Source organism: Rhineura floridana, chromosome 1, assembly GCF_030035675.1.
Source record: "Rhineura floridana isolate rRhiFlo1 chromosome 1, rRhiFlo1.hap2, whole genome shotgun sequence".
Classification (NCBI taxonomy): Eukaryota; Metazoa; Chordata; class Lepidosauria; order Squamata; family Rhineuridae; genus Rhineura; species Rhineura floridana.
In genome coordinates, this window is record NC_084480.1 from 26,178,492 (window position 1) to 26,199,537 (window position 21,046).

The window sequence follows — 21,046 nt, forward strand, 5'->3', positions numbered from 1 at the left end:
CTGGACCCTGAAGTGGACCAGCATGAACGAGAGCCATATGGAGAACTAGGGGATGCACTTTCAGCTTCAATGCAAAATTGTCATCAATTGACCTGCACCAGGGCTCATCCAAAGTATCTTCAGGACTATGAGAGCTGGGGGGAGGGGTGTAGTGTATTGGCCCTCCAGGCTTGCCATACCAGGAACTGCTGAGTCAGCCCCAGGCTGTGGTAGTTTTAGTTCCAGGCCTGCCTTACAAGCAGCACCATGCTGTGGGCCTTGTTCTCTGGATATAATTAGTTATAGTAAAGTTCTTGTTGCTTAGATCATCTGTGTGGCCTCTTCCTTCATGATACTTTTCAAGAAGATCCAGTGGTGGCTGGTGCCCATTGAGACTGTCAAGGTAGAAGGCAGGGAGGACATCAGTTGGTGGAGGCAGAGCCAATGACAGGCAGAGGCAACTAATTCTCCTTTCGTCCCCATCCTTTTCCCTGCTGAGTTCTACAAGGACAACACTGAGAATGAGGAGGAGGAAGAAGCTGACAGGTAGGGCCACAGCTGAACTGGTTGTAAGTAAGAAAGCAGGCAGGTGGGGGCTGGCTCCAATGGGAAGATCCTTGCTGGATCAGACCAAGGCTCCTTGGAATCTAGCATCCTGCATCCCACAGAAGAGAAGAACACAGAAAGTGACCTTATATTGAGTCAGACTCTTAGTCCATCTAGTGCAGCATTGTCTGCTAGAACTGGCAGAGGCTCTCCATGATTTCAGACTGGAGACATTCCCAGTGCTTGAGACATTCTGCATGCGAAGCAGTTGCTGTGCCCCTGAGCTGTGGCCCTTCTCCTAAGACAAACTTGTGCCTCTGAGAAGCCCACAAGCGGGGTATGAAAGTTATTGCTCTCCCTCTACTGTTGCCTCCAGGAACTGGTAGTCAGTGGCATACTGGCTCTGAACAAGAGTAATCACAAATAGCCACTGGTAGACTTCTCATATGCTGTACACAGTTCTATAGCAAAGCATACAATCACAGTATCTATGAAGAACATAGGAACAAGCTGTTGCATCAGGCCAGTGGCCCATCTAGTCCACCATCCTGGTCTCACAGTGGTCAACAGGTGCCTGCTGGAAGCCCACAAGCAGGACCTGAGCACAACAGCACTCTCCCCTCGTTTGGTTTCCAGCAAGTGGTTTTAAGAAGTATACTGCCTCCAACAGTGAAGGTAGAACATAGCCATCAGAGTTAGTAGTCACTGATAGTCAAATCAGAGTTAGTAGTGCCTGAATTTGTTTAATCTTAAATTGGCTCAGGTCATGACAGCTGAAGAGTACGTCTCAATTTTTTTTAAATCAACAATTATTTTATTATTAATCAGCTGTTAAGATTAGATTAAGAACAGAGTGCAAACCATTCTCTCTTCTAAGAGAAAAAGCATTTCAGCCACCACTAAAGAGTTGCAAAAGCTCAGGAGGTTCAGGGTTAAATGCTGGGGATGGACTGTGACTTGCAGTGGAAATTTCCACCGTGTGCTTTATTGGTAAGTGGAACAAGCCATACCCATCAGAAAGGCTGCATATGTGTGTGTGGTCTCTCCATAAACACCCTGGAATGCTGGGTCACATTATCTTTCTCAGCTTTTTGTCTACTTTTTGTTTTTCTGCTTTCCTGGAGTTTTATGAGGTCACAAAGTACATATTTGCAGAATACATGAGGGGGGGTAGGTCTGCCTGGGTAAAGGATACAGGGCTTCACCCCTTTCACACAGTTTATTATGTTCTCAGAGTGCCGCTGTGTAAAACAGGAAATATCCTTCATATATGGATACTTTGGTTGTTCAGTTTATTACTTAATATGATGGTTTGCATCTCACCAGTACAGCAAAGGGATACAGGCAGGGATGGAGGTGAATTAATGTGTTTTGTGTGTTCTAAAAACCCAGGTTCTGCTTCAGCTACAACATTTTCCTAAATGGATCTGGGCCCACCACATTCCAGAAATAGCAGAGAAGGCAAAGCATTGCATGACCCCAAGCAGGGTGTGTGTGTGTGTGGGGGAATTGGTAATGTCAATGATCCCAATGTCATGCCCTGGCTAAGTTAGGTCCCTCTGAATATGTCCAGAGAATATTGCAGAGACCAGCACTCCCAACTGCTGCTCAGCATGATTTTTGTTTACCTTTTGTATGTTTATTTTTTATTTATTAAATTTATAGCCCACCCTTCCTCTCAGAAGGAATCCAGGGTGTGATTAGGAAAGTATTCCATATACTGTGTTTTGGATATTATTATATAATAAAAACAATAAAAATAAAGTGAAAAAATAAGTCTTGTGTATTATAGCGAGTATAACATGTGTATCTTCTTCAGTGCTTCTTGTTTCAAATATTGTATGTGTTTGTCAAAGTGACCCATAGGGGTGGGGGAGGTGAGGATCTGGGTCTCCAGGCTGAAAAGGTTCCCCAACCCAAGTCTAGATAATACTGAACTAGATAGACCAATGGTCTAACTCAATATAAGGCAGCTTCCTGTGTTACATCCCTGACCTGCCCAGTTTTGGTCCCCACCTCTGGAAGAACAGGAGTGTACTCACTGGAGGCCTCCAGTGGTACAAGTGTCGTCCTGCTGGTGAGCCTTCTTCCTTGCCAGTGGAGCAGCACTTGTGCTGCTTCCAACAGCCTCTCAGTTGTCCTTTGGCCATCTTTAAGATTGCTCTATCGTTTTGAAAAAGATCGATATATTGCTTATGCATTCTAATGATTGACGTCTAATGTATGTATGTTTTTTTCTTCCTTGTTGTAATCGCATTTCCTCCCCTTCTCACATTTATTTCTTCAAAATTCACAAAAAATGGAGTCCACAGGGATACAGAAAATGAAGGTTAATTAAACCAGTTTCTCCTACTGGTTTTGAGCCAACTGACCACTTTTTTGAGCACCACCTGTGCTTGTTTGGTATTTAACTTCAGTGGACAATTTTTAAAAGAATTATGTGGAAATGACCAATGACATATACAGTAGGGCCCCGCTTATATGGCAGGTTAGGGACTAGGCCCCCGCCGTAAAGCAGAAATCGCCGTAAAGCGGAACCCATTGACTATAGTGGGTTGCATCGCATGAAAATGTCGCAAAAGCGGCTTTAAAACGGGGAATTTCCCCTAATTGAAAGCCACATCAGTGGAACGCCGTAAAATGGAACGCCGTAAAGCGGGGTCCTACTGTATATCTCTTCACTCCAGAATGTTGGCAATCTTACTTTTTATCATTGTGTAACTATACTAATTCAATAATTTAAAGCTTGAATTTACCTTGCCAAGTGGCCTTTCAGACTGCAAAGTGATATTTTTAATCCAGCAATACAGATTGCCCAAATTTAGTCATCAGGGCTGTACTTTGAATTTGTACTTTGTTTACAGCATGGAAGATACATCAAAAGGTAATACTTATTTTCTGGAACATGGGTGTTGCTTATTATTAACCATCTCTTGTTGCTGCTGCTGCTAACTTGAATAACTACTATTGTTTAGCTTTATCTCAGATGTGCATGTGGCAGAAGGGGGACGGGCAGGGAGGAGAAAGACCACTACCAAGACATCCAAATGGAAGTCACAGTTTTTCCTGAGTGGATGGATCAAGCCAGAACTCAATACAAAAAGTAGTAAATAGAGACTGGGTGCTAACCTAAGAGTTACAAACACACACTTGGTCCACCTCAGCTGGTCTAAGTGTATTAGGACTGCAGACTGTATGCACAGTTATTTAGAAGCTAAAATGATGAAACTGAGGTTAGGTTGTTTTATTGTTGTTGAGATTTTTAATGTTCTAATATAATTATATGTTTTTATTCTGTACACTGTCCAGAGTGGCTGGACAACCAGCCAGATGGGCGACTAATAAATCAAATAAATAAATAAATCATACTTTGCACACATAATGAGAAGACATGATTCACTAGAAAAGACAATTATGCTGGGAAAAACAGAAGGGAGTAGAAAAAGAGGAAGGCCAAAGAGATGGATTGATTCCATAAAGGAAGCCACAGACCTGAACTTACAAGATCTGAACAGGGTGGTATTATTGCCATGCTATGGGTTTTGGAATCTTTTATAGGCCAACATGGCCACTTTTGCTTTTTGGCTGAGGGTCAAGTCACGTTGGGGTTTGCTATTTGCAAGTGGGATTCAGTGCCAAAGCTCAGTAAGAGAGCACAAGTTCCCACGTTTAATCCCCTGCATGTTCACTAAGGACTGGGAATGTCCCATGCCTGCAGCCTTAGAAAGCCGCCACTGTAGATAATATTGAGTTAGATGTACCAACTGTCTGGTATAAGACACCTTTTTCTATACAGTATTCCTGAATAAGCAGAGGATCGGGCCGCGTGACTTGACACAGTTAACTTTCCACAGCTCACGCTAGCCACCTGCTGCCTCTTCTAATTCTTTGCCCTTTTTCTTGGTAGGGACAGACTAGCTGCAAAACGTCCGCCGCCTCATGCGCTCGCGCACAAAATAGCAACATTCTATTCCTCAAAAGTAGGAGAGTTCGAACCCTGTTTATATATGCGAGTACTGTATGTATAGAAAAAGTGTATACTTGAGCATGCGGGTGCGCGCGCAAACATACATCACACAACTCAGTTCCTGCTTCTTCAGCATCTAGGATCAGTAGGCGGACTTCTGATTGGGCGAAGCCGACGCAGGCGCAGAAAGAGAGTCGATGTCAAAGGCCCTTACTGGGTCACTCAGGTTTAGAACGCAATCTCTACTTCGATGTCAAAAAGGGGGGAGGGGAGGAACGTGGGAGCCAGGAGTGGGCGTGCCCTCGCCGCAGATTGGTGCCCGCAGTCGCGCGCGGGCACGCGACGCCTGCGCAGGGCGTCCCTGGCCGTCCCTCACACTCTCCTCGGACACTTCCAACCCGACCCCTTTCCCTTAGGGCGGCGGCGGGGTTGGAGCAGTCTAGGTGGTGTGCGTCAAACGGCGCGCGTGGGTGTGTGCGTGCGCGGGTGTGTGCGTGCGCGCGCGTGTGTTGCTTTTCGAGCGCGAGCCGCGCCGTTGTAGCGCAAAAGCTGAGGGAAAGTCGCTGTTCCGTTCCTTTGCCTTCCTCACTTCGTCGCCTCTGGCTGTGGGCGGCGGTGGCTCCCGGAGGACACCCCCGAGCCCGGGCTATGACCTGCCTCCCGACCTACTTGAGTGGCGGCGGCAGCAGCAGCAGTCCTTACGGCGCCCTTCGCGCCTTGCTCAAATCTTCGCGGCGGCACCATCCGCCCCCACCGCAGCGGCACCTCACCTTAACGCCCAGCTCCGTCTGCCTGGCCGAGTCGGTGGTACCCTCCGACGGGCTGCCTCCGCCTTCTTCGGCGCTGGCGGGGCGCGGGTCTTCGCTGCCCCCTTCTCTCCCTTCTTCCTCACAGCGGTGCCTCAGCTCGGACGTTTCCTCAGAGCTCCCTTCAAGGGTCGACGGCGGGTTCCGCCCCGCCCGGGTAGTGGTGGTGGCCAAGACGACCCGTTACGAGTTCGAGCAGCAGCGGTACCGGTACGCGGGGCTCTCGGAGGAGGACCTCAAGCAGCTGGTGAGTGGCGACGCTCCGTCCTCGGATGCACACATGAGGCGGAATGAGGTGGTAGAGTCTGGAGGTGGTTGAACGGACTGCCCCACTATAGGGTGTAGGTGCAGGGGCACTTATTTAAATGCCTTTTCACATCATATTTTAAAAAGCCAACGCACGAATGGGAAACCTGCGGCGTTTGGGCTTGCATTCCCCCATCCCACCCCCTTGCTATTTTTCTACTTGCAGGGATTAACTAACATATACATTAGCGAGTACCGTGAGCAGTCAAAAATGGAGGATGGTTAAAATGTTTTCTTGTACTATTGATATGTAATGACCTGGCTATACACTTGTACCTGTAGAAAAACTGGTAAATAAATCGTGTTTTTTAAAAAAGGTATCCTGCTCTGGCAATTTGCTCTCAGGGTACATGTAAGTGCAGCTGTCTTGCTGAATATAAGTTGGATTGATTATTGCCTAGAGCTTGGAAGATTACTTTTAAAAAAGGAATAAATTACAATTACTGTTACATGACCCCAAAAAGGAATAAATTGCCATTTATAATTATAATTGTTCTGAAAGGAATTGATTACGTTACTGTTACTCAAATGTAATCTCTATACAATTACAGTTAAGTTACTTAAAAAAAACCTGGAGTGCCTTCAGGGTGCTGGCATTGGCTGCTGTACACCTAAGTAGCCTAAAACAACATTAAAAATAAACACACACAAACACAGGTAATAGAATAATTCCTTTTATCCATAAGATAATGGTGGTCTCTCTGCTGGTAAGGGAGGGAGGCAGAGGCCACCACTCAGATCTTTGTAAATCAAAGCAAGTGAACCCCCCCACACACACACACTGTCAGCCAGCAAGCATAATTTATCTCGCTCAACCACGTCCTGAACCCTGTCCTGCCACCAACTAAAGTATGCCCACCCAGGCAAACATTTTCCCTGGGATGCAAAAAACGTTAAAACACTGCAAATGAAGAAAAGTAGCATGTAGCAGAGGCCTCTTTGTGCACCAAGTACAAACACAGTGTTAACACACACACACCATCATCTCTCACCTCCACAGTTCTTCATCTTTATTCCGCTGTTGCTTCCTTTTCCTTCTTCCACGTCCTTGCCCTCTGGCTCCTTTCTCCTTCCACTCCAGTCTTCTTCTCCACTCTCCATTTTTTAAACAATTGTTTTCTCCGCTCCACCCCTCTCCGTCTCGCTCTCCACCTCCTTCCTCGTTGCCTCCTGAACACCTACGAGGGAAGAGCGATGCTGTGCAGAAGCCTAGTTTGAGACATACTATTTTCATCCACTAATAAGAGGAGCAGAAGACTTCCCCTGCTCTCTGCCCTAGTAATGCTCAAAAGTAATGCTGGAAACATTACAATTACTCTTCAAAAGTAATAAAATTACTCCTTGTTCTGTTACAATAAAAATGTAAAGAAATTGCCCAGTCATTCCTCAAAAAAGTAATAAATTACAAGTACAGTAGGGCCCCGCTTTCGTTCCGCTGATGCGGCGGCTTTCAATTAGGGGAAATTCCCCATTTTAAAGCCGATTTTGCGCTTTTGCAGCATTTTCACGCGACCCGTTATAGTCAATGGGTTCCGCTTTACGGCGATTTCCGCTTTACGGCGGGGGCCTGGTCCCTAACCCGCCGTATAAGCGGGGCCCTACTGTAATTTGTTTTTTGTAACTAATTACTTCCAAGCTCTGGGGAGACTACCTGGAAATCTATGTACATTGCTTTGACTTACATGGATGGAAGAAAAGTGGGTTATAAAGGTACTGTATCTGTAAAAAATAAATGCTAAAGAGGTTGGTCATAGTAGATTGTTGCATCTAAAAGACAAAGAAGCTTTATAGTACCTTGAAGACAAATAGATGTAGCATAAGCTTTCATGGACCAAGCCTGCTAATTACATTTGATGAAGTGGGGTTTAGCCCACAATAGCTTATACCATAGTAAGTCTTTGGCTTTGCTATAATAAGATTCCTTTGCGTTTGCAGTTCAATAAGCCACTTAATTTTTCTGCATGTATGAATCAGGCCTTGATACACACACCCCTTGGATAGTAAGGTTGGTTAGCACAGGGAAGTAAGTAACTGTTGTAGGCAGGTGTTTAACATGCCAGACTGCTCACCATTTCACATAATTTGTTGCTCATATTGATGGCAATAAACCAGTAATGAAGTCAAAACTGTGCTTAGTTTTGTATACTTTGGTTGCCTTTTTTGGAGAGAGGCTATTGGAGACCTGCAACATATATGTAATACTTCACTCTATTTACAAATGTTCAAAAATATTAAGATTGGGAGTCAAAACACCAATACCATCTTCAGGACTTATTCAAAGAGGGCAATCCTTTGACTAGAGAACAAACTGTTGCTCATAGCAGTGTGAGGGCCAGTAGTATAGTGGCAGATTCAGAAGTGCAGGGTCTCTTCATGATAGCCACACCACGTCCCTTCACAGCCACATCCCCTCAAAGCCATGCCTCCTTTTCCACTTTCCCTCATATCCCTTACTCTCTGTGTCATCTCTGAATCAACTTGGGAATAGAACTGGAAGAGATGGAAGGTGGTGTTGATATTTAAGCTGCATTAAGTTTATTCTGTTTTCCTGATGTTTCCTTATCTGATAGTTTCCTCATTTTATTTGATCTTTCACATGATGTAAAAGTCACTTCTGGAAATCTAGCAGAATATAGTGGAAGTTTAGTGTTCATTTTTGTGTTCATTGCTTCCAGAAAAAATCCATTTTCAACCCCATTAACACAGAAAATCATGGGAGTAAAGTGACAAAATTTGGTACAGTACAAGGGCATACAGTTCTTTCCTGCCATTTTCATGGGTGAAAATGAGGGAACAGAAATGTGCATGTGTCGAAAGGGTGTGGAAGTTGTGACGTGTCCAATGATGTTCATTGTTATGTCACACCTTCCTACTAGTGTGAATAACATTTAGCATGACATGGTGGCATATTGGTCCAAAAGCCATAGTGCCATAAGGCAACAGGTATTGCAGCGTGAAAGGAATGTTAGAAATTGGGATAGAAGCACTACCATTATAATAAGTAAAACAACACAATAAACCCTACATCTGAATACAGCCTTAGCGTGATGGGTTTGCTTATATTGTTAGAGGCAAGGGAGCTCCCTTGTGAGACAATGAACAGAACCGAATTATTTTGCTTAATTGTGACATTGGTATTCTCCCTGAACCCCCAGTGTAAGGTGAGCTATAAATCTAAACCTGTAGTGAGGAGCCTCAGGCCTTGGGGCCAAATGCAACCCTCAAGCCCTCTCTCTGGCCCTCAGAACTCTCCTCAGGCCATGGCTCTCATTATCCCTGCTCTGCACCCACCTTGGGTGCTTTTTCCTAGCTGAAATGTATCCTTGAACTGTGCTAATTTGTCTTGCTTGACTGGATGGAGGACGAAGTGATGGTGTGTGTAGAAACCTCTGGATTCTGCATGGCTGGAATGTAGCCTACTGAGCAAAGATAAAAATCACATCCACTGCTTCTCCCACTTTGTACAAAGGGCTCATCCATACTTCTGTTTAATCTGCAAGGTAAGCCCCTGTGTCTCCATGAATTCTCCCTCTTCCACATGAAGGTTGGCCTCTAATCACTGCCTTCCCACACGTTTCCCTCTCTTAATCCGCAGTTTCTCATACAAGTTATACTGTGAAAATGAGAGAAACAGCGATTATAAGGAAGGATGCCGGTTGCATTTTCTCGCATTTTCACCTCCCTCCCCATTTCCTGCTTCTTTGGGGTACCCTCATCCCTCTCCCTTCTGATCTGAGCAAATCAGCAACACAACAAGATGAGAAGGAGGGAGGGGGAGTTTGTCAAGAAAAAAGGGCATGCCTACAAGTATGGATGAAGAAAAGGTTTGATTCAAGTGCAAAGAAAGTGCAGAGCAGTCAGGTTTGGACTACAAGCGGACAGTTCCAATAAAGAAAATGTGGGTTTTCAGTATGGTTTGGATGAGCCCAAAGATAAAAATTACATCCATTGCTTCAGCCACTTTTGTCTCTGGCCATGCCCACCACTGGATGCAGTTGCCAGAAGATTGCCCATGACAGAATCTGGTCCTCAAGCTGAAAAATGTTTCCTGATCTAAACCAATGAATCTCCAGTAAATTGGATATAAAGGAAGGTTTGATGCCAACTTGAACATATTAAGAATGCATTTTAGGGTCACTTTGTGAGAAGATGCTTCATGTTTAATTGGAGGTGGATATACATCACGGAATATCCCAGTATTATTTTTCTGCAAGAAACACCTGGCTCTATTGAGATTATAGCTCTCAATTATCAATAACAGGATTTTTTTCTTATTTCTCATAGCTGCTATTTACTGCTCATGTCTATGGATGAAATTTTCAGACGGTCTGTCATCAAAGGTGAGCACCTTTCTGGGCTGGAATGAAGCTGAAGTCAGTCAAAGTGAGGCATGGCTATTGTAGATGTTCTTCTAGGCAAAGGTGTAAGAACACTGTTGGTGAATTATGCATATGGTCGAAAAGTGCATCTTCCAGTGCATCTAGCAACTGCGGCAAAAGGAAAGCTTGGTGGGCGGGTAGGATGCCTAAACTAGCTTATATTAGTGTGATCTAAGGTAGAACGTTGCCACATTGGCTTCATATACATTTTGACATCTAAAGTTAAATACCTCTGAGAATGTGCAGAGTTTCACTTAGAACAGGAGTTCCCAAACTAGCCCGTAGACCACCAGTGGTCTGCAAGCTTCATTCAGGCAGTCCATGGTATGTATGCATTAAATATTCATATGGATTTTTAATTATATGTTTATTGCTTTTTAATTCTTATATTGTATTTTATTGTATTACACTTTGAATTCTATGCAGTTCAGACAGTGATAATAAAAGAAGCAATAACATTACACTTTTACACAGTTATACAGGGCCTAGCATAGCGCATTATAAACTGTTACAACAAGCAGAAAAGTCATGAAGTGGTCTGCCAAGACCCAAGGCAATTTTCAAGTGGCCTGTGGGGGGGGGCAGTTTGGGAATCACAGACCTAGCAGATTAGGTAGGCAGCAAACGTCCCCTAAAAGAATAACAAAAGGCCCATATATTAATTATTAATGTTGGGATGTATCTGTTTTTTATAGGAGCTGGTACAACTGCATGACGCTCAGCTGAAATCATTGTGGTAAGAAGAATTTTTAGACAGGAATTCTTCTTAAATGCAACAGTCACTAGGCTGAGCATTACTCCCTGTTGGTGCCTTCTGGGTGGATCCCTAGGCCGGAGACTAGGCTGATCAGAAACAACAGGACAACATTCTCTCTGTGGATACTTCAGGTTTAACATAATAATAATTAAGGTTGAAATGTTATACCTGGGTGTAAACCCCACCCAGACCCTAGACCTAGACCTAGACCTAGACGGGGCTTATGTCGGGGTAGATATATACAGGATTGCGTGGTCAGATATGCTTAGTAGGAACTTGGCACCATGTGGCTTATCAATATGTTGAAATTAACTCTTAGAATGATCACCTGGATAAAGCCTAATCCACAAATCTGTGCTGATTTTTCCCTCTCTTTGATGACAGCTGTGCTGTAGCCAATTAAGGAACTGGGTGTTCCCTGGACAAGTGAACAATTTTTAATATTTACATTGTACCCATTTTTCATCTCAAGGAAGTCCCAAAAGTTGCTCAAAGAGCAAATCCAAGGCCTTAAAAAGAAGGATCGACTGCATGCTGAGATCAACATCGTTGAAGGCATCATGCGCTCCGTAAAGGAAATCCTCAAGGAGAGTGACATCCCAGGAGAGAACAAAGATGTAGGGAGCTTGAAACTGATCATGAAAGCCCCTTGGCCCCTCATCACTTCTTGTTTTATACTTCATACCCCATTACAGGCTTGTCTTGCTGTCATAACCTGTCAACATTTTAAAAATCCAAAGAGGCAGAGTTAGGCTTGTTCCCATGATCTTAACTTCCCTATCAGCAAAGTTAAAAAAGGAAAAAAGTAAGGCTGTTTATAAATTTAATATCGGCCTAGGTCAGTGGTTTTCATACTTGCAAACTTCAGGCAACTCTTCCCTCTTTGAGGGACTCCCGCCTACTGCAGAGGATTCTGGGAAGTGTTCAAGGATGTACACTATAATTCCATGCAGAGCATTGGTCAACTTGTTGGGTATCATTGTCACTTCATGTGAAGTAAGAGAACACCTTAGAACAGGTGTCGGTTGACTTCAGGCTTACATAGTGTGTATACTGTTTTTTAAAGTGTATTTTAAATTTATAAAGCAAAAGTCCATACCCAGGATGTCTTTTAACAGCTAAGGCATAACTTCCAATCTGTATTACATGATCCTGAGTATGCATTCTTGCTTAAGGACACAAGTTCTTTCCTGGATCAAAACAAAGCTCAGCACACTTTGCAACCAGCAGGCACCAAGCAGCACACCAAAAATTGGCCATTGAAGTGGGCCAAAAATTACCTTCTGCCCATCCCAGCCCTAAAAAAGACACTCAGCAGCACTCCCTTGCAGCTGTGCATTGCAGGGGAAAATCAGTAGTGGCAGGGAATGCCTCTTTCAGGGAAGTTGTCTACCATCTTCTTGTTGAGGAATCCCTAACAGACTTCCACAATTTGCCAGGTTTCCGGGAGCACCACCTGAAAACCATTCTCCCAGGTTTTAGCTCTACTGGTGCAATGCCACAGCTTATGGTGTATGGGTTCTTGCACAGCTGATCAAAGGAATGGGCTGCTTTATATTCCCAAATATTGCTTAGTATTTCCATACGTTAAGACATATATATATATATATATATATATATATAATTTGCTTGTACTGGTTAGCCATTTTTGGCAAGTTATGCAATGTCAGATATGAGACTCAAAGGTGTGCCACAATATATATGTGGCCATCTGTGCACTCTACACATTGGAGGGATTTTGTCTCAAGTCTGCTCAGCGGAGGAGCTAGCAGCAGTACAACACTAGAGAGGCAAGACAAGACCCTTCTGGTCTGTGAAACCCCAGCCAAGGATCAGGCCTTTGGTAAACCAAATTAAGTATTTATTACAGATAACAAAGCTAACAAGATTAACAATATTTCTTCTTAAGGCACATAAGCATATGGTTTTACTCAATACTAATCCGAACTCCACCTCCCTCCTTCTCCACTCTCTCCTGGCAAACAACTCTCTCAAACCCCACCAAGCAATCCACTCTTTCTCTTCTCCCCCCCCCCCCGATTCCACTCTCATTCTTCCTTTTATACATTCAGCCATTTTAAACACTCAGCCAATCATCTCGCATTCTACTGCCCATTCACTCCCCCTCCTCTTTCACTCCACTTACCATGTATTTTCTAAAACAACAACACTTACCATATATACATTAATATAGGAACATCACAGCACTCTCCAGGGTTTCAGGCAGGAGTCTGAAGATGCCTACCTGAAGATGCCAGAGATTGAACCTGGGACCTTCTGCATGCAAGGCAGATGCTCTGTCACTGTACATTAGGAAATATTTGCACTTAAATGCTGATTAATTTTCATAAGGACTTTTTCTTTAAAAACTCTCAAACTGATGGGGAAATGAAGGGAACTGAGCTCAGAGGGCTGGATTCTGACTTTAAGCCCCGCATTCACCAGGGCTCAGCTTAGTCCGAGAACTCTCAAGTGGAATGAATCCCAACAAGGTTTGCATTCGGTACAAATTTTAAAGGCATTGAAACAAGCCTCACTTGCAAAAAATAAAAAACCAGGAGTACATTTTAAGGCTTCCAATTGCTCCCTCGCTGTTCCATCTTCACCTGCCCCACATCTGAGGTGGTATATGATGTCAGGTATGGCGTGGGTGGGTGTTGTTCAGGGAAAACGGCATCAGGGGACAAATAAGGCCTGCTGCTGGACCTAATTAGGTGGATCAGAAATTCCCCACCACTGGTGTACATACTAAGGAATTTTCTGAATTATGGCCGATATTCTTTATTTAACGTCCGTTTCACTCAGATTGTATGCCTGGCCCTGCACTTACAACCACATTTAAATCATTTTCTTTGAATCAGTTTTAGGCAGGGAAAGTCGGGGGAAGTCACTGGATATTGTTTGTTTCATACACTCAGAAAGGAAAGGCTGACACCTTCTGGCTGTTGTGTGATTCCAGATAAGATTGTATGCTTCCAGTGCTGCACTGGGATATGTCTTTCTTTATAAAAAGCAAAACGGTTGATGTATTAACATATGCTTTGCATAAGGGTCTGGTTTTTAATGCAGGCTAGTAGTTTCGTGCGTATTGTGGATTTTTACTGTAGGATGGTTTTGTTGTTATATTTTTACTTTCTGCTTTACACAATGCCCTAGAAAATTTAAATGCAAGGGATAAATAAATAAATATAATTCCAGTGGCATGTCTGGTATAGTGTTGCAAGAGGCTTCAACTCTGATTCTCCATGATATATTAGAAAATGTATCTAACCAAACAGATGATGTAAAATATTTAAAACTTGGTCAGGAAGGAATATGTTAACAGTACTAAAAAGGGATGACAGGAATGATGATGACACAGAAAATATTATACCTCACTCATCCATTGTGGTTACAAAACTCAAAGCAGCTTACCACAATTTAAATAAAATATATCTCTTTTTGACCAGGCTTTTCCTGACCCATGAGATCAGACCCTTTTCTTATTTATCCAAATTATCTGGATTACTGTCTTTATCGACTTTTATACTACTGTTTTAATGGTTTTAGGTTGTTTTCTTTGTTTTAGTTATTTATTTTTTATTATTTATTTAGCACAATTTATATGCTGCTTGATTGTAAATAGAACCTCTAAGTGATTTACAAACAACAACATCAACAAAAATGTTCTGGGTTGGGTTACATAATACCAACGATCCTAAAACATTGCTCTTAGGCTGTTTAAGAGATATAATCCTTGAAGATTATTTAGAAATCGTATTGACTTTTTTGACTACTGCAAAAATATTGCAAAAGCTTAGAAACAGAAAATCCCCCGTCCCCTGCAAATTAGAGTAGTACAGGAGGATTTGAGATATATCTGAACTGACTTATTACAAGAGAGGAGCAGGGACAAGCAAATTGGTTCTAGAACTTTGGGGTTTTTTTATGTAGTGGCACTACAAATTTCAAGATAATGTGCATCCAAATAGTTTGTTTTATGTTATAAAAAGTTAATATATTTATGTAAATTTATTTAAATAATTATCTAAATTTTTCTTTAGTTGTAATTTTATTTATTCAAAATAAAAAACAATAATCAAAATGAAACAAACGTTAAAATTAAAATTATATTGCTTTTTGGTTTTTTATATTGTACACTGCTTAGAGATTTTTAAAATATTAAATGGTTTATAAGTGCTTTAAATAAAAAAAAAACATCCACAAAACCATAAAATTTTCAGAGAGAGGAGCAACAGATAAAAACCTAAACCACTAGACACCCAAATGAATCTCCTGATTAGACAACCAAACACATGCACTGCTGGAGATGTACAGCACCATAAACTAATATATCCCTTCTCCTCTGGGACTGTGCTGTCGTATCATCTTTTTAGGGGGGGGGAATAAGAAGAATTGATATGATAGTCCATTCTTATTCTATTTATTTTTTCCAGGCTATTATAGGCCACATATCTTTCAAGCGGAGCCTGCCTGAAACAGATCCTGGTCTATCATACTGCAGAAAATGAAAGCCACTAGGTCTCCTAATGTGGCTCAATGAGTGAAAAGACCTCCTAGATCCTGCAGCTCATGAACAATGTATTTATATAAAACCAGAGGTAGGAGACAACATTTCAGAATATTTGGCAGAATTTCTGAGAACCCAGTGGAAGCCGAGGTCCCTCCATAGTCCCTGTTTATTGAGTATCCATCCTGATTTGCTTGCTCAGAGCTTATGTGGTGGTGGATGGACTAGGTCCAGTCTTTCTTGAGAATTCGTTCTGATTTGTTTGCTGGGCAGTTATAACATCATGAGCACTCATCCTGCATTCAATCTGATTTGCTTGTGGGGTATTTAGCCGTCTTCCTGATCATCTTTTGTTCTTTTCAATGCATTTTCCCCTCACTTTCCAAACCTCAAAAAGTCCTATTCTTTTTAAAAGTGGATTTGTTGTGCTTGGGTGATGGAATACTTTAATCTACTTTAATTGTGCAATTTCCTGATATGCACTTGAATCACTTCTGCAAAATAGTGTCAGTCTAGAGGAGAATGGAAGATGGATTTCCCCCATTGCACCACTCTTCCCTCTGTACCACCAACACTAATGTTACGTTACGTTACGTTATGTCTTTCTTTTTATTTTCTTCCTTTTTAGTTATGCAAAGAGATACTTACAGAGATTTGGCTATAGCCATTAATTTAACAAAGACACTGGTTTGAGCACATTAGCAGTCTTTTTCTACAGAATATTGTTTTACTGATATAAAATCACAGACTTGGGGAGGACCCCAAAGATCACATCTAGACTAAAGTAATGTAGACTTGCTATATACCAAGACCTTCCAGAATATTATAATGGAGCTTGGACTCATTCCAAAGTGATTTAGGGGTTAGATGATCTTGGGTAGGGAATCACTTCCCACTCCTACTCCCCTTCTTGTGGTTCCTCCTTTAATAGTTGCACTGGCATGCAGGTTGGCAGGACTTTGTAGATCCTTACACTATTTTTGCAAGCTAGACAAAGGAACAGAGCACCTGTGTGTGCCATGGTCAAGTAACTTCCTGCTGCAGTGATGCAGGAAGATAGTGTGGATTGTCCCATCATTTGGAGAAGGAAGAGAAGGAGGAAGAGGGTGGAGAGAAAACAAGATAAACAAGAGGAACAGTCACAGGGAAAGAGTTATGTAAACTGCAATGCAAAAATAAAACAAAATGGACACATCCCACCCAGAAAATAGTCTGGAAACAGCCAACGCTGTAAGCATCATTGATGCAAGGGTAGACCTGATTCACCTCTGGTTAGGAGACCACTGGGAGACTAGGGTGAATTATCTAAGCAAGATAAAAAGAAATAAATGATGTAACATTCAATGGCTGTCACAGTTGACACAACTGTTGAGCTCATCTTCTTTGAGTGCAACTTTCCCTGTTACTTGCTTTAAACTTCAATCAATATCAGCATGAGAGAGAAAGGAAGATATTCCCCTTTTCTCAGCTCAGCCCTGAATCCTTGTTTATTTCCTGCCATCTGCAAAAACATTAACCGCATAAGCCATGCTCTCAAAATTGAAATCATCTGCGCTTTGCAAGCAAAAAAACCTGTTAAGCGCATGGAAACTTTGGTCATAAAAATCATGTTATCTGCCTGTGCAACCTAGAAGCAGGCGGTTCTGCTACCTGCCTCTTTAACGGCTGGTGCCTTTGAGGAACTTCTCCCTGTTGTGTGTCTGCTTGCTGAAATATTTAAAGCCTCTTTTGTTCTGCCAAGTGCTCTCTGCTTGTTCACAGTTCAAAGACATTTCCCTATGGGATGCAGCATTTCACAAGTCACTATGACTGCTTATTATTTCACAGCCCCACAAAAAATGTATCAGACACTCCTCTGAAAATACACCACTGAAATGAAGGATTCCTGATCAGCAAAGCTTACTGTTCTTTATAGTATAAGCATGGATAAAATGTTGTATTCCACCTTTCCTTCAAGGAGTTTAAGGTGTCATAAACATAGGTTTCCCTCTAAAGTCCCTTGTTTGGAAAGGTAGAAAGATGGAAAATAACCGCCACTGAGGATGTCCATCTCAAATAGTAAAACTGTAGTATTTTGAGATAGACATCCTCAGTGGTGGTCCTTATCCAACTTTCTGCCTTACAACTTTCCCCACAGCAGTTTGACTGCCACAGAACTGCTGTGTGTTGCAGCGAATTCTGGGGAATGCTCCAGGGCATATGTTGAGGTGCCTTTTACATAGTCGAGCAGCACGATAGGAGCAGCTGCTCATGATGTCCATCCCAAAGAACTGCCAGAATGTTTTTTTTAAAGGTATTTTCAAGAAAGTGAAACTGAAGTCAAAACATGTTAACCAAGATCATTAAATTAAACTTATCTTAAATTAAACTCTGTAGGGTTGTATCCAGTGTTGCCTGAGTGGAAGGCAAGCTTTCCAGTGGATTGCAAGATTCCTCTGCCCAATTTCAGACAATTCTCCCTCTCATTGCAGCCCTGTAGGGCATGGCCTATGATGTTTGATAGCTGCCTTTTTCAAGGGGCACAGGGGGCAGAGAAGAGGGGAGGAGAGGAAAGGAAAGGAAAGATCCATTGCATGAGCTCACCTTCCTCTCGTGCAACATTGGATGCAACCCACAGTTTCCAGTTACCTGATTTCATCACAGTGTCAAAATGCCCATTGGTGCTAAATCTTTAGGTTTATATTTGTTCCAGAACTGGATAAAGTCCAGTTTTTCCAAATAGTCTCTGTTGAACTGTTCCTTTATTTCCACAAATGTTTATAGTGGGTGATCTTATTCATTAGCATAATATTCCACATTGTCCTTCTCCATAACTCAACACATGCTTTTGCTAATCATATTAACGGTTAGCATGTGCACAACCACATCACCACGTGTTCTCTTCTTACTTGCCCTTTACTGGTCTGAAAAGCATTGCTTTTGAATTGTGTTGGATTTTTTAAATCTATTATGCCTTTAAATACCTTGCGAGACATTCTCCACTATTTCAGTGGTTCCCAAACTTGTCCACCCCCCATTGGACCACTTGAAAATTGCTAAGGGCCTTGGTGGACCACTTAATTATTTTTCTGCCTGTTGTAGTAATTGTAATGCACTGTGCTAGATGTTGTATGATTTTTGTCTTATATTTAATTGTATTTTTACAGTCTATTTATTTATTTATTATTTGTTATATCCTGCCCTTCCTCCCAGAAAGAGCCCATACTGTGGACCACCTGAATGAAGCTCACAGACCACAGTTTGGGAACTTCTGCTCTATCTTATATTCTGAATACATTCCCACCAAAAGTGGGCAAAGGTACCTGTTCTCCCATCACATCTCGGATATAAATCAGGAACACTGGAGTACACACATACAGTTCTCTAGATTTTTCTCCATCAATGTTAAGTCTTATTAAACTTTTCTCTCAAACACACATTGACCAAACATGTTTTTGTTTTGTTTTGTTGCACATATTGTTGTTTGTTATTAGTATGCTGTGAAAGCTCCCTGTAGGTGTATGAAGGTGTGGTTGCTTTATTGTTTTACTTTATAATATATTTGTTTTTGTTTTTAACATTGTTGTAAGTTGTTTGGAGACTTTTGGGTAACAAGTGACTAATACATCTAATAACAACAAGAGCAACAGTATACTTCAATTCTGCACTGGTCATTCTGATAACAAATTCTCCCAGTTTTGTTTTATAGAGGTATCCATATTAGCTCTTTCTTCCAACATTTTATCTCTCTCTCATAAAAGTCCTTTTTGTTTCCCCAGATTTACAATCTTTTCAAAAGGTCAATTTGTTTTTACATTTTGGGTATTGCTTTGTATTGTACATATTGGAAAAAATAGTAATTGAGCATTTGCTTTCCTTTATACAAGTTGAGCACAGGAGAAAATTACACCTTGGGGCATGGTCCATAAATCTAGTAATGCTACCTCTATACCCAGCACTGCTGTAATGTTTTAAAAAATCACAACCACGTGGATTGGGACATCACATGGATCTTTCCCAGGTATGACACACTATGAGACAATGGCCTTTTGAAATTAGTTTACACTTAAAACCTGGTCTCTTTTCCATTCTCAACACTCTCTGTCTGCTGCACGCACACACATACACATACTGTTTTAAGATTATAATTATTTATGTTTGTCTTACCTGAAGGTGGCGCTTATGTGCTGTTAACCAAGTCTTGACTTTTGCCATTACATACAACAAATAAAATAAAATAATCCAGGATGAAAAGCGAGCCATAAAATTTATCTCTTGTTATATTTACAATTCTAGCTTGTCTCTTTGGGTAGAGAGCCCTTGACCTCTGCTAATAAAGGAAACGAAGTTTGTCTTTCTTGCACAGAAGGTGAGATCATCATGTTTACAGATTCTTGCAAAACTAGGGCCAGCAAAACATACTCCACCTGCTGCAGATCAATGATAAATGAAAACACCAGTTTGGATGCTGCTAAAATTGTACTCCTTCCTTATGCAACACATACACACTTGTTCATGGACAAAAAGATGTTGGCCATTGCAGATAAATTGGCAGAACAAACATTCACCTGAGCCCAAACCCAAGTTATTAGGTACCTATGCATAATGTACAGTTATGCTGATTGGCCTTGGAAAATTCAAGAAGAAGGAATAATTGTTCCTTTAATACACACAAGCACAGAGAGACCACATAACTTATGGCTAGGCAACTATGGTGAAAGGCTTTTGCATGATCTTTGAAGGGATCCCATTTGTCCCTGCATAACTGATAACAAAAAACACACCCTTATTCCTTTTCTTACAGTGCATTTCCCTGTCATCTTAGCAAGCAGGTATTCTTCAATGAGCCTGTGCCAAAGCATGTCTAACTGATGCAAAAGACCTATCGCAGATAAAGGCTAGCTTTAGGAAGCTGTTCAGGTTGTACTTGCAAGCCCAAAGATTCATGAGCCAGCTGTCGGGCACTTAGAGCTGTATGCTAGCAATGTCAATTCCAGTGGGTGGAGAGGCAGTCAGTCTTTAGAATGCAGGAAGTTCTTGGTCAGCCAGCAGGTGGGTACAGGGGCTCAATGGCTTCTCTGAGCAATTAGTTGCTGAGACTGAGCAATGAGTTCCAGGCTGTCACTATTTTGGAATGGGATTCAATCACATACTCACAAATTCAGGCTACACAGTTATAGTTGGTTGAGAGGTCTTGTGCAACAAACCTGCTTGCCTCCAAATCAGACTTTTGTAATAAGGAAAATGATGGGGGAAATGCACTGGAAAGGGAAGGATAACATTTGCTTGACACAATGTCATCTAACCTCCCTGCAAACAAATCAGGATGAATGCTCAGTAAACAGGTCACCTGGAAGCGCCCTGAGTTAGCACAGCAGATTTTGCAATAGTACCACTAGGTATTGTATGCAGGGCTGCATTTGAAGACTGTCTGAAACTTCAGATAATGCTGAGTACAGCTGCTAGGAAAATACAGCTACTCTGGAAATTATTGTTAAATTCTTAAGAACATAAGAAGAGTCTCCTGGATCAGGCCAATTGCCCATCTAGTCCAGCATCCTGGTCTTACAGTGGCCAACCAGACACCTGTGGGAAACCTGGAAACAGGAACTGAGACCAAGAGCATTCTCTCCTACTGCTGTTTCCAGCAGCTGGTATTCAGAATCTTACTGCCTTTGACCCTGGAGGCAGAGCATAGCCATCAGGGCTAGTAGCCATCAATAGCTACTAACATTGATGGGTTTTTCAAAATCCATACAACTTACAGTTTAACATGATTTTTTTAGAAAGTGGAATAGTTCCAACACAGAATAAAAG

At 42.0% G+C, this 21,046-nt stretch overlaps 1 protein-coding gene across 1 annotated transcript; it reads left to right on the plus strand.

Annotated features, from left to right (window-relative positions):
- Nucleotides 1–4,089: 4,089 nt before the first annotated feature.
- On the plus strand, nt 4,090–18,677 carry LOC133376379 (uncharacterized). Its single transcript, XM_061608403.1, has 7 exons — nt 4,090–4,170; nt 4,936–5,545; nt 9,889–9,944; nt 10,679–10,719; nt 11,213–11,357; nt 15,177–15,341; nt 18,443–18,677. The coding sequence occupies exons 1-6, from the start codon at nt 4,090–4,092 to the stop codon at nt 15,249–15,251; spliced, it is 1,008 nt and encodes a 335-aa protein (XP_061464387.1). The 3' UTR covers nt 15,252–15,341; nt 18,443–18,677.
- Nucleotides 18,678–21,046: the final 2,369 nt, after the last annotated feature.